The sequence below is a fragment of the Chlamydotis macqueenii genome, chromosome 5, assembly GCF_036417535.1.
Source record: "Chlamydotis macqueenii isolate bChlMac1 chromosome 5, bChlMac1.mat, whole genome shotgun sequence".
In the NCBI taxonomy this organism is placed as follows: Eukaryota; Metazoa; Chordata; class Aves; order Otidiformes; family Otididae; genus Chlamydotis; species Chlamydotis macqueenii.
This window is the reverse complement of record NC_141560.1, coordinates 34,926,962-34,940,944: the sequence shown is the minus strand read 5'-3', so window position 1 is coordinate 34,940,944 and position 13,983 is coordinate 34,926,962. Positions and strand designations below refer to the sequence as shown.

Sequence of the window (13,983 nt, the reverse complement as noted above, 5' to 3'; positions counted from 1 at the left end):
TAAGATATTAGCATCATTATCCAGGGCTTGTTTCAGAAACAAATATGAAAAATCCTATATTGCATTTGACATAAATGTCTATTTTGATAACAGATCTAGATGTTTCTAGATACTATTTTATTAGTTTCTAGCCGTACTTTCAACAGTTTACAACATTACACGTAGACAGGTAATGCAACAATTTCTTACTCCCAGCCCAAATCTACAAACACATAAGCATATAGTTTTTGATCAAACTTTTTAATGCCTGTTTTGCAAAACAGAATTGAAAGGCCATCAGAAGCAATCTTTTCTCAAACTTTAAAGCCAATTTAAAAAGTAAATGATAACTTAAATTTTTGAAGAGTAGATTTTTAGAAGAGAACAGTATTTATATTCAATTTCAGCTTTGTGTCCCTCCCTTCACACAACTACCTGTTCTTCAAATGAAAGATTTTAAACTTTGATTTGTCACTCCTGACTCACGATCCAAAAGATACTAGTCACTTTTTTTCCTTCAGTAAAAACTTGCATGACAAAGGACTGGAAAAGAAAATAGAACAGAGAAGTCTACTAGACTTATAATTCAAGAACGTAAAAGTCAAAGTCTAAAAACCTATAAGCTTGAGCCTAATATATGTTTAACACCATCACTATTAAGATAGAAGAGAGCTACTGTAAACACAGTAAAAGAGAGCAGCAGACCTGACCAAGTTAGGAGGGAGTGCAATTGTTCGAAGCAGACTGTCTGGAGCCAGATCTAGGAAGGTGAGTATAATAAAGGAGGAAACGTGTAAGGAGGAGGAAACGTATGTCAAAGTCTTCAAGAAATACCCCTACATTCCAAGGCAGATCTAAACAACCTGAGCAAACTAGCAGGGAGCATTCCCTCTCTTAAATTAATTCAATGGTGCCACCACTTTGATTTTCTTCTCAGATAACTAGGATGCTTTTTGTGAACTGCATTAGATGTTTTACATAGCTTGGTACTGCAGGAAAATTTTGGAAGTTCTACGTGTCACCTGAAGCTGGTTGCTAAAGGGCTGATAGCAATCTAACCCTTGAGTATATAAAGAAACGATGAGAACCTCCCCCAACAAGGAACTTAAATATTTTGATGTTCAGTCCTGAAGTATTTAATTTATACAGCTGAGATCAATGGTCCTAATTAAATGCCCACGTATCCTATAAAATATACGCAGAGATATGGCACACTGGTCTGGAATTGCAATGTACCGTCAGAAGCAGTACTTGGAAAAGCAGCCACTAAAGCTAGTTTACAAGAAACAGTAAGAGAAGTGATAAAATATTTCTTTTTTTTTTTTTTTTTTGGAGTATAATCCTTGAAGAGGCATTTGGAAGAGACTTTCATAAAATGCCACATCTATGGACTTCAAGTTGCTTTGGAATTAATTCCCCCTTTGTACTAACCCATAGCTTGAACAGTAATACTGGTACTACAATTCCCATGTATCTTAGGTAGAAATCATAGATCTGAATTCCATTTGCTCTCTAAACCTGAGATATTTAAAAATCCATGCTTCCCTGTGTCCCAGAAAAGCAGTTCAGGTCCCACACTACAGGTTTTCCAAGGTAAGGGAACTTCTGCACCTTTTCTGGAAGCTGAGCAGTTCACAAAAGAAAGACTTACTGGCCAGAGGAAATCAAAAGATAATCTAGTTATAAAGGTATTTTAACAGTGTGTAATGTGACTTGGGAAGGGGGAAGACTCCATTTGTAAGGATTACTTTCTTTTTTTAATCCATAGAAGTATTTCAGAAACAGCTGTGTGTACCTTGCAAAAAAGTCAGTGAACTAGAAATTGTGGTCCAGCTGATTGAGCCGTAATGACTTCTAGATACTGCAATAGATTAAACACTCCTGAAGACACATGTGCTCAAAGTCTAAATAATCAAAATGTTCAAAATAGTTTAAGGAAGCTTCTTTTAAAACAATATTCCTACTCGCTCTTTGTAAATATAAGGACAGAGCAACCAATTAAACAATCTATGACTAACTTCAAAGATTATTCAGGTATACAGATTTACACAGAGAACATTCTGAAATGAGATTAGAGCGATATTTGAGCACTGAAATAGCAGATGCAGTGTAACTCTTACTCAAAATCAGAAGATGACAAAAATATTTGATCCCTACTCAACAGCAAACATGATGAGCCTGTAACAACTTCCATTTTTATTTCACTTTTAAAGAAAAAAAAAAATAGCACTTTATGCCACTGAAGTAATCTTCAACAGTCCTTTTCAGGATTGCCTCTTTGACAGCATAGTCCTCTCCACTCTTTCAGCTAGAACAGACAATTACATTTCAACTTCTTGGTGCTGTTCTTCTTGGTCTTTTCTTTGTATTATGAAATACAATAGTCACCTCTCAATTCTATCTGGACTGAAAAAACAATTGTTCGGTTTCATTAAAGAAAAGGTTAAAAATTGTGCCTGAACAGTGAATCCACATGAATATCCTCAGAACAAATGGAAAACCATTAACTATATTGAAAGCATAAGGATCAGAATGGTTTTGGAATCAGTGAACGGATCCCTGTCTAACAGAATTTCTCTTCCAGACCCTGCTACAGTCCTTCTGAAAAAGTTTCATGACCTAACGATGTCGTCACATTACCTTGGTGCAAGATCTTGTTTCTCTTATGCCAACAGGAGTTTCGTTGCATACTGTGCAATTCTGTTAATTCATTACACATTAGCTGTTGCTTATAAGTGCATTATTTGAAATCTGAAGAAATACATGCATACACAGCTTCCTTTTATTCCATTACCAAAGCATCACCAACTCTACAGTATTCTTCCCCACAGCTTAAACTGGCATTTGTTAGTTCCTTGACCTTTATTCAATATACACTGGATAGATGCTCTTCCTAGGTGCATTTCTTCCCTCTTTTAATCCTGTGTTTTTGAGGAGCTAACTTCCAACAGCAACTTCCTAAAGCTGTAGCAACATCAAAATCTGACCCGACAGACTAGTAGGTCACCTTTGGGGGCAGGAGGGGAAGGACAGATTGACACAGGGTGGGACACACACACACAAAAAAAATAAACCAACCAGAAAAAAAAAAAAAAAAAGGCAAACCCAAACAAAACACAAAAACCCCTGCTCAGGACAATAAAGGTTTGGAAAACATATTCATATTAACATAAGCTCAATTTTAGACAGGAAGAGGAGCAGAGATATTTAAGCCTTCTACCAGAAGTGGAAATGAAACAAGGCCTTGCCCAGGGGAAGCAGGAGAGAGAGAGCAAACAGATCACAATGCTGATGGCTGCGACATTTTCATATGCATGCAGGAGAAACATTAAGCCAGCCTTCAGTTCTGAGCATGTTATTACCCTCAGATTCTGAAGGCAAGCTGTGAATGCCGAAAGCATTAAGAATTAAGAGAAAGTTGTCAAGTGTCTCTAAATGCAATTAAGCTCCTCAAAAACAGTCTCAATAAGGCTAAAAAAAGTTCTAAAGGGAACTACTGCAAAGTGAGGAAGGAACTGCAGGTGCACATAGCTATGCGGGAACACAGGGTACTCTGCTAATAGCACTACGCCTCGCTGAAACAACTGAGTCAGCAGAATTTCTATTTATATGCTCTCTTCCTACAACAGTCACAGTTAGGGCAGAAAACTCAGCAGTCCTGCCTCAAGGGAGAAACTGGTATGCTTGAGAAAGAATCAGCAGTATGGTATAAGAACTAAGCTTACACAAGAGTCATAAATTATTGGCAGAAAAGAGTGAGTTCTTGAGAAAAATCATTAAGATGGAGATTTTGTACTTTCCCCACTTTTCTTTGTTTCCACAGTAAGACACACCCCTCCTCAGAAACCTGTCTGGCACACAAGTAACCAAGCAAGCCTTTGTAAAAACCAGTTTTGTCTTCCATAGATGTATGTAGAAATGGCTGAGATCCTACACCACAGTCTTGCTTTTGTAAGGCTGACTTTCGTGATGCTATTTAAGACAAGTTTATTACTGGTATTTCATTTAATGTAGCTGATAAATGAATATTGTTTAAGTGTTCATTAAACCAGATAAAATCTTGGACCTGTCAGCTTCATGCTTTCTTCCACTGCAAAAGTTGTTCTCGTGTAAAATGGCTACTTTTTCTCATAGCCACATGCCACAACTAACTGAATCATTACTGTGGAATTCCTTCAGATTTTGTGATTTTAGCAAGTTATTTTATTTTCCAGGACTTCTATTAAACACATCATCATTAGTGTATAAACAGGTTAACAAGTAGATTGAACTTTAACCCTTTATTGGAAAAAACCTGAATAGCAAAATCTTTCCCCAAAAGGATGGAAATCTGCCATGAAAAATAATTGTTTTAAAGTTTCTAAAAGATCAATATGCTTAATTCTAAAAATGCATTGTATTACACTTAAAACAAATAATTACCTTTTTAGGTATATAATCATTGATATGGATAAAAGCTCAACAACAGCATTAGACTGAGACTATAAATTGACTTTCTAGTCTACAAGCAACAACAAGCAAACATCTATTCTTAGGTCCTACGTAGTTTTAATAGGAACACTAAACGGATGTAAATTGTTACCGTTTTATCCCTGAGTCGTTCTCCATGGATAAGAAAATCAGCACAGCTATTCTCTTCCTGGGGAATGACTTTGAAGACTGTGACACAGCTTAGTCCACCCCCTCCAAGTGGTAACCATCCACCACTTGAGTCATCCCGGGTCATCACCACAGCTCGCACTCGTGCATAACTATTACTGGAAGAGATGCAGAAGAAGAAATTAGTTTTCCATAAATGCAAACCAGTGACGTCTAATCAAAAACCAAAACAAGGCACAAAACTACAAAACTCACAACCAAGGTCACGGTAATTAACATTGTGGAGGTTCAGTCCTTCCATAACAGTCACCTAGAAGAAACCAGTCTAAGACGACCCTCTAAAAAATGCTCCTCTGTACTTTTATGCCCCCATTATGACTTCTTGAAGCTTATATGTGATTCCTTATAAAGAAACTTAACCAGACAACGTAGTTCCTCAGAGCCAAAACTGGTAATTCTTCTAAAAACTTTACAGTCAGTGATCTAGCTAGAGAGGGCCAGGGGCAGGACGAGAGTAAGAATCAACTCCCGATTTATTTTAGACTAATCATGAAGCCAGTCAGCCACCATGAAATCGCACAGAAAAGAGAACAAGAAAGCAGAAAGAGGTCAGGCCTTCTGCCACTGAAATCTAAACAAGAACAGGCTTCCAGCCAGAAACCCCTCTTTCCTCCATCTCTCCCTCCCTCCTCCCCATGCACATAACCCGTCCTTTGCAAGGGTAGGTCAGGACACACATGCTGTGGGGTTTGACAGCAGAACCAGTTACAGCTACTCAAAACCTAACGTTTGTAGCGTCTACTAGCTGGTTCTCTCCTGTATTCACAGTGTGTGGAAAATTACTTCCATTTTACAATTTAACAGCTTTTTCCATCATTCAGCATTTTCATAAAATAAACAAATGGTTATCACTTCATTACTTAAAAGCCAAATTCCTTTTTTCAGAGTCTCAGAAAAAGAGGTTTTGGTGATCTGCTCTCTCTCGCGGCTTTTATTTATTTCTTTTAAATTAAATGACAGGTTTTAGTTTTTGTTATGAACTTGCTGCTGTATCAGTTGGAAAACCCCATGGCTTACCAAGGACCTTATAAGATCTTACATTTGCAGTATGGTTTACTACATGAATGGGTATTCAAAGACTTAAAAAAAAAAAAAAAAGCTTCATCTTCTGCAACATATTTCTGATTAAGGGTTTAAGTACTTATGCCAGTTAGCATCAAATGTCAAATTTAAGGACCAAACAGGAAATACTAGAAGAGGACAAAGTTGTTCCTTCTGTACAAAACTATTTGTGATATAACCATTCACCAAACTGTTGCATTTTAAAATGATCACTGCTTTATTTCCCTCCCCCCCCAAATACCCCAAAATAACTGAAGGTAGGCTTTTTTGCGTAATTAATATATTACATTCTCACATACACATATGATTCACACATATGATTCACTTATATATATATATATATATATATATATATATATATATATAAGAATTTTGCCACAAGCATCTAAAGCTTAAATACATAATGGTTTGCAAGATGGGAAATAAAACAAGAGTCCAATTTTAGCTTACAGGCAAGTGAATTTGTTAATAGAGACTTTGTTTGCCCCTCCAAGCAAAAAAACAGCCGCCTCCTCTTCCTCCCCCCTAAACCACATAGTTAAAATGACAGTTCAGTCAATGTTTCCCATCATTTCTGTACCAATGTCTTTTAGTAACTCCTCCCACACAGCAGACAATTATAATCAAGAAAAATCCAATCTTTCATTGTATGCATCTGTCAATTCTAATATCTGCAAATAAGAATAGCTATATCTTGATGCTTAATAATATTACTGAAAGTTCAATCATTCACTGGTCTCTGTCAGTGTATTTCACTTAGTAGTTCCGATTGTAGCTGTCTGCTTAAGACACAGGAAGTCATTTGTCTTTTGTTTCCCTCAGGTGAATAGCCACGCCAGGACTTTCCTCTGAAACGATAAGAAACAGGATGCTCTACCTGGTTAAACCTATCCACTCTCGTTGCTATTTTCCAGTCAAGTGAACCAATAATTTAGCTTTAAAGTTATTGATTCTATAAATTTCATTATAAATATGAATATTAGAGCTTCCTTTTGTATACCAACAGACTGCAGCAATTCAGTTGAATATAATTTAAGGCTATCACAGAACTTCAGTTAGGCTATATGAGAAAACTTGAACAGATTTTTTTTTTTTAAAAAAAAACCAAAAGTTTACACTCCACATTAATTTTCTTTTCAAGAATTGCTAAGCAGAAGCAAAGATGAATGATACATAGAACAGTCTGGGTTGGAAGGGACCTTTAAAGGTCATCTAAGTCCAACCCCCCTGCAAGGAGCAGGGACATCTCCAACCAGATCAGGTTGCTCAGAGCCCCATCCAGCATGGCCTTGGATGTTTCCAGGGATGGGGCATCCACCACCTCTCTGGGAAACCTGATCCAGTGTTCCACAATCATCATCGTAAAAAAATTTTTCCTTATGTCTAGTCTGAATCTACGTCCCTCTGTTTTAAAACCATTACCCCTCATCCTATCTCAACAGGCCTTACTGAACAGTCTCTCCCCATCTTTCCTGTAGGCCCCCTTCAGGTACTGGAAGGCTGCTATAAGGTCTCCCCAAAGCCTCCTCTTCTCCAGGCTGAAGAGCCCCAACTCTCAGCCTGTCCCCACAGGAGAGGTGCTCCATCCTTCTGATCATCTTCATGGCCCTCCTCTGGACTTGCTCCGAGGGGCCCATGTCCTTCTTATGTTGGGGGCTCCAGAACTGGATGCAGTACTCCAGGTGGGGTTTCACCAGAGCAGAGGGGCAGAATCACCTCCCTCAACCTGCTGGTCATGCTTCTTTTGATGCAGTTATGATACATATCATACCTCAAAGGCTTAGCTACTTCAATTTGCCAAAATTTTTTAGTGTTGTATTTTTTCCCTTGTTCCCTATAGTAAGACGCCTAGTCCAGTCTAGTTAACAATCTTGTTTTGCTTCCATATTTTCTATTCTTTAAACTGTTTTAAACAACATTTATCGTCCCATATATTTTAGAAACTACTGTCAAATCTACAGCATTAGTGCAAGAGCCAAAATAAAAGTCCCCAATAGGTAATATTTAATGAATAACCCCTTAAATTGAAACATAATAGTTTTTCCAGACAACTACCCTGTAAATTAACTAGACAAATTCATTACTATACTTGCAACAAGGCCAAAGACTATGAAGAGATTGCTTAGTTTTGGATTTTTGTTGTTGTTGTTTTTTAACATTATTTTTTATATTTTAAAAGGAACTCACAATTGGTAATGACATCTATTTTTAGTATCAATACAAAGCTGGTTTGCAATTAGCTGCAAAGGAGCAGCAGGACTTAGAGTGGTTTCCATTTCCATAATCCTCTGCAAACAAAACAGCATCTGCTGTCACACTACTGGTGTTACTGAAACCATCCTGATTTCTTGGGTCTCTAAGTGTTATAGCTTCATCTACTCGGGGGAATTTTGGAACAAATTGCTAAAATACCAGTGTAGTTTAACTGTGGGAAAGAGGGTAGACAAGGCTCCAGTGTTTTCTGGCACCTTTCCTAAAGCCTGACATTTTTACCTACTCTTGCATGTTTACTGGCTCTATCAGGAACACCTGAACAAAAGAAACCAATCAAACCAATCAGTTGAGCATTGCTCTTGTGAAACCTTTTACTGGAGCTACCACAAGCACATGAAATGTAGCATGAAGAACAGCACTGCTAAAATAGGTCCAAACCTCTTTTATCCCATCCAGTCTTTCCTGAGTCCCCTTGATTCTGGTTGTGGCCACTGGGAACTCTTGAGGCAGAGCAAGGTTTACAGGAAAAACTTGTCGTAGTTCAGCCCTGATTGGGACCAGACTACGCAGGATTCTGTCCGTAGGAGGATGCTGCTTCCCAAGAGTCAGTGTTGAACACCAGTGAAGACTGGGGACAACCACACCAAATTCAAGATGAATTCCTAACAACAATAGAAACAGATATCTCTTAACAGTTGAGTGCCTCAGGTAAGGAGATGAGAGTACACTATTCTTAAGTGCTTATAGTGAGTTATAAATTGTGATGAAGTAGGGGGGAAAAAAAAAAAAAAAAGAAAAAATGTTATCTACAGTGTGATATTTCCCTAGTAGTTAAGAACTACTGAAGAGTACAGCAAGTGTCTGAACTGTATACCTATTAAACTTGAAATGAAGTCATTTTAAGACAGCATAGCATGTTGTGTAAAGTTTCATTCTAAAAATATTAGCAAATGAAGATCATTCTTGTTCCAAAATCAAAAGCTGGAATAAGGCGACCTAAGAAGCCTGATAAAGCATGAGGGGGCAGAAACAAAGGACTACAAACCTTAAGTAGACAGGAAAGATACAAAAGTTGAAGTCCTTGCCTGCCATCAACTTTATTTTAAGAACATCAAGCACTAAAATCCAACCACAGGTTTTAACGGCTCTCTCCTCCCTCCAAAAGCTGTGTGTTTTTATCTTTGTTATGCTCTTGGGCCCAAACTGGCTTATGACCTGGATGACCAAACTGCTGTTCAAGCCCAGGAAGCACTCCACTGACCTCGGCAGGCTGCCACCTTCCACTCAGCAACTAACGAACAATCCTCCTTTTGGTTCCTTCCAAGGGACACAATTGTAATTTCATCACTGTGGCATTTTTTAAAAAATAAATTATTTTGATAATTTGGGGTATTTCTTATGAGTAATATCAGGCCAATTGAAGATACCAAGTGTTATTACAACATTTGTCCTTTCTTCCATTAACAATCCAGAATTTTCTGCAAAAATATTTTTCCCAGAGAAAAAGCGGAAGAGATGTTGAAGGAGGAGGAAAAAAAAAAAAGCGCAGCTACCCTGTTGCATTACATTTATTTCAACAGTATGCAAATCTCCCCTCTCCCAGATTCATATTAAGCATTACCATTCTTCTATTTGTATTGCATCTTGCACATTTCTATTTTAACACAGGACTGAAAATAGTAACAGTGATCTCTGAAATGTTTGTTGAGACAATTGAAGAGCAACTGCATATTGTTTTTCAGTACTATAAAGCTACTACCATCACCAAACCTGGATCTTCAAGTGGAATTATAAACTGAACCATATGAGAAACTGACCATCTCAGCTTCAGTAAAAGTATTTACCACTACGTTTTCTTTCAAAGCTGGAAAGCAGATTTGCAGAGAAAGACCTCAGGTTTCAGGTGGAGACCAAGTTGAACACAAGCCAGCAACGTGCCCTTGAGACAAAGGCGGCCAACCGTTTCCTGGGCTGCATTAGGAGAAATGTTGCCAGCAGGTCAAGGGAGGTGATCCTTCCTTCTACTCCGCACTGGTGAGGGTACACCCAGAGTGCTGTGTCCAGTGCTGGGCTCCCCAGTATAAAAGCAATATGGAGCTACTGGAGGGAGTCCAGCAAAGGCCACTAAGATGATTAAGGGACTGGAGCATCTGTCATACAATGAAAGGCTGAGAGAGCTGGGGCTGTTTGTCCTGGAGAAGAGAAGACTTGGGGGTATCTTATCAACATATAAAATACTTGAAGCAAGGGTGCAAAAAAGACACTGCCAGGCTCTTTTTGGTGGTGCCTAGCGACAAGACCAGGGGTAATAGCCACAAACCAAACACAGGAGGCTCCACTGGAACATCAGGAACCACTTTTTCACTGTGAGGGTGCCTGAGCACTGGCAGGCACAGTTGCCCAGCAAAGTTGAGGAGTCTCCATTCTTGGAGATACTAAAAAGTTGCCAGGACATGGTCCTGGGCAACCAGCTCTAGGTGGCCCTCCTTAAGCAGAGGGAGTGGACAAGATGACCTCCAGAAGTACCTTCCAACCTCAATTATTCTGTGACTCTTTCATTTATTTAATATTGTATTTAAAAGCAGAGAAATTTCAATAAAATACAACTTTATAAACACAACCAATATGGGTTAATTTATGAGAACTCATGATACTTCGCCGTAAGAGTTGTCACTGTGCACAAGTGCTATTTAAACACTTCTGATAAGGCTAAGAATAAAAAGGCATTCTGAATTCTGAAAAATCATGACACACACTGCTATGAAATTACACTATCTTTGCTGGCATGTAAGTAACAGCTTCAGGCTGATCTCTGAATGTGAACTGGTCATGGATCAAGGCTCTTTACCTTTGACTGGCACTTTACGCACGTACTTTAACCCCTCCAGCTTCTGGTGCAATATACGTATGTGTTTGTAGCCTCACCCAAAGAGCCTACACGAACTACACTTGGATTTTTATGGTTCTTATTATCCTAACAGCTTAGCAGAAGGTTTTACGATTCCCAGCTAGAAAAGTGTTCATGAGTATGTGCACACTCAGAGTACCAAAAGGTAAACCCAAACCACTGACCTAAAGTTTATTTTACTTGCAGGTAACATTTGTTGAGTATTGACTCACTTTAGAAAAAAAAAAAAAATTACATTTCACCAGTATGACATGAACATATCAGTACACTGCTGATGATATAAAGCTCTTTGTTTCTAAGATTTAGATAATGACTGCCACTGGCACAAAACATTAATGACTTCTCTACAACAGAAGGAGATGCAAATATAGCACAGGTACTAAAGAAGACAATTTACATCAAGAAAACAGATGACAGCATATCCTATTATTTTTTATGAAAAGGAAACTGCTGTTATTATGGTAAAAAATGTATACACAGCTACAATATGAGGCTCTGCCTGACATGACTGTTACCTTTCTCCTCTCAACATTATACCAGCAAATGAGGAGATAAACCAAACGACTATGCTAGTAGAAGGCAAAACTTTGCAGATTTCCTCCCTTAAGAGAGAGGCAAAAGGTATTCTTCACAGTAACAACAGAAGGTACAGCAACCATGCCTGGCTACTACACCTAGGAAATTTATTTTTGTGAGGAGCTTAGCAAGAAAAGACATTGATTTCCAGGAGGAACTGCAGACAAATGCCATTACATTTAGAATACTGGTACTCACACTGAGTGAGCTTTGGACTTTGCCAGAAAACCTGAATGGGACATTCTTGCTCAGGGGGAGAAGAGAAGAAGGAAAAAGGAGAGAAAGGAAAAAAAAAAAAAATCTGCTTACAGAAACCTGAAATACCAAGCAAAATGGCTTCAATCCAAAATGGCAGAAAGAAAAAACTACGTGGGAAACTGTATTATTGAAGGAGGGAATGACTGGTATCCTGAAAGAGCCAAAAATACTTGGTTACAAAATTATTATTTAGCAGGAGAGGCTTGTAAAACAACATGTTTGACAGTGCACCTACAATTCAAAAGAGAAAATGAGACACAAATAAACAAGTATCCAGAACAGGAAACTATCAAAACAGTATATCACTGTTATGAAGTGTTCTCTTGGACACAGCATCAGAAAAAAAATAAAAATAAAAAAACCAGTAGCACTAGAACCACATTCCTATTCGAATACAGACAACTTAAGGTTTATGACCATGTAAATTAACCAATGCCACAAGGAAGAATGGCTACTACTGCAAGAGCTTTTGCAAAGCACAAGAGCACATGAAGAACAGAAAAGCTGTTAAAATATTTAGAAATAATGAAAATTACACACAAAGTAGGTATTTGATGCTGGTCCCCAGCGTCTCCTCTTGTTTAATAACTGTAGCTAGTTTCTATTACTTCTATATGTCATCCATGAGGATCGGTTAAATGAAGTAGTATTTTATCAGATTAGAAGAGATCACGACACATACCTGGGTTCCACCTCTTTTAAAGAAACTGCCTTCTGGAGGCCTACATTTTCATAACAGTATGGATTCTATAACACCATCTGGTCAAGGCATATTACTGAGAAAACTGCATCTGGTATTAAATACACAAGCAAATAAAGAACCCCAACGCCCCTTCCCCATAGAAGTTAAAAAGAATGAAAGTAATGACAAGTTGACTGGTTTTAGGCACGTGTAGAAGAACTAAAAGCATAGTATATAGTACGTAGTTCCCCTTTGTAAGAGTTGGTGAGATAAGCTGGACGTGGAAGATGCTTTTTAACAACTTCCACAGCTGTCTCTTTAACAACACAGGACTGCTGGTACCAGGGACTTCTAGATTAAATTCTACCCAATTTTAGGCAGATGGGATAACAGAATTTGAATGGTCAGATCCTGCTACTCATATGCCTCCCAAGTTTCATGAGCTTCCTCCAGAAAAGCCCAAACTTGCCTCATTTTTCCAAGCTGACAGGCATAAACTCCAGAAATACCCACTCTTCATCCCAGCTTGTTTTCTCCTCTCTCCATATATTCTCATAGTTTTCTTTTTGCCTTACCCTAGAATTTCTGAAGATCCAGAGAAATCTCTTCACTCCATTTATAGCATAGAACTGTCTGTACCTCTTCTAATTTTGTGAAATCACTACTTGTTTCTTATCAAGTAGCAATCAAGCTATTGGGTATGCCATATATTAATTGTGACTTGCTTACCATGGAAACATGTACATAAAGATGGAAAAGTTCACAAATAAAACCAGAAAAGGAGTTAATTTTTTAGGTAAGAAAAGTTACCATTTCTTTTCAACCTTGCAAAACCAGAGGAACATCTAAAGAAACAATGGAAGACAAGCCTTTAATTTTCCCCAGCACTTCATCAAACTTAGGACAAGCACAAGTTTGTAGCCTAAGGCAGATTCCATTGAAACTAAGACAACTTGACACTTCCAGTAAATGCAGTCAGAAAAGATCCATGCAGTCTAGAAGGATTTTTTTTTTTTTTTTAATGCAGCTTACAGATTCAGTTGTGCTTTTTATTTTCCTTGGAACAGCGATGACTACTACAGTTTATGAAGCATAATTTAAGGAAAGTTTTTCAAGTAATACCTATATCTGCAAGGAAGAATTCTCTTTTCTCTCAGGGTCATTTTCCTCCAGTCTTACATACTCACAAAGTCCCTGAGCTTCACTCAAGTATGCAAGTACAAGTAGATCATCCTCCTAGTCAAAGCTATTAGTCATCTAGCCATCCAGATTAAGGATGGCAGGACTCTGGAGACCCTGTTAACAGGAGATGTGAATGCATTAATCAACAAGTCCTGTTGTAATAAAGTTCTTGACCACTAAAATAAGATGAAGGTAATTAATACACTGAAAGAAGACCATAATTAATACACTGAAAGAAGACCATAGTAAGATTCCTTTGAACAATTTTAGCTACTCTAGGAAGGTATGACAGGCTGTACTGAATATATGTTATTTTCAAACAAGCACCTGTGTACTTTTTATTCCATTGCTCCTGGCATAAGAGTAGTGCTCCACCAATGTCCGAAAAGCTATTATTCTCCTGCTAACACATCTAAGAACTTATTTAGCAAAAATAAAGGACAAACCAAGTAGATCTTGCTAT

General features: G+C 38.0%; 1 protein-coding gene across 2 annotated transcripts in view; it reads right to left on the bottom strand.

Annotated features, from left to right (window-relative positions):
• Positions 1–13,983, bottom strand: part of SPRED1 (sprouty related EVH1 domain containing 1) — a 64,972-nt gene that overhangs the window by 23,298 nt on the left and 27,691 nt on the right. For both annotated transcript variants that reach the window (XM_086749427.1, XM_086749428.1), the window contains exon 2: positions 4,562–4,736. In XM_086749427.1, the coding sequence (XP_086605553.1) occupies positions 4,562–4,736 (175 nt within the window). The remainder of the gene's footprint in view (positions 1–4,561; positions 4,737–13,983) is intronic.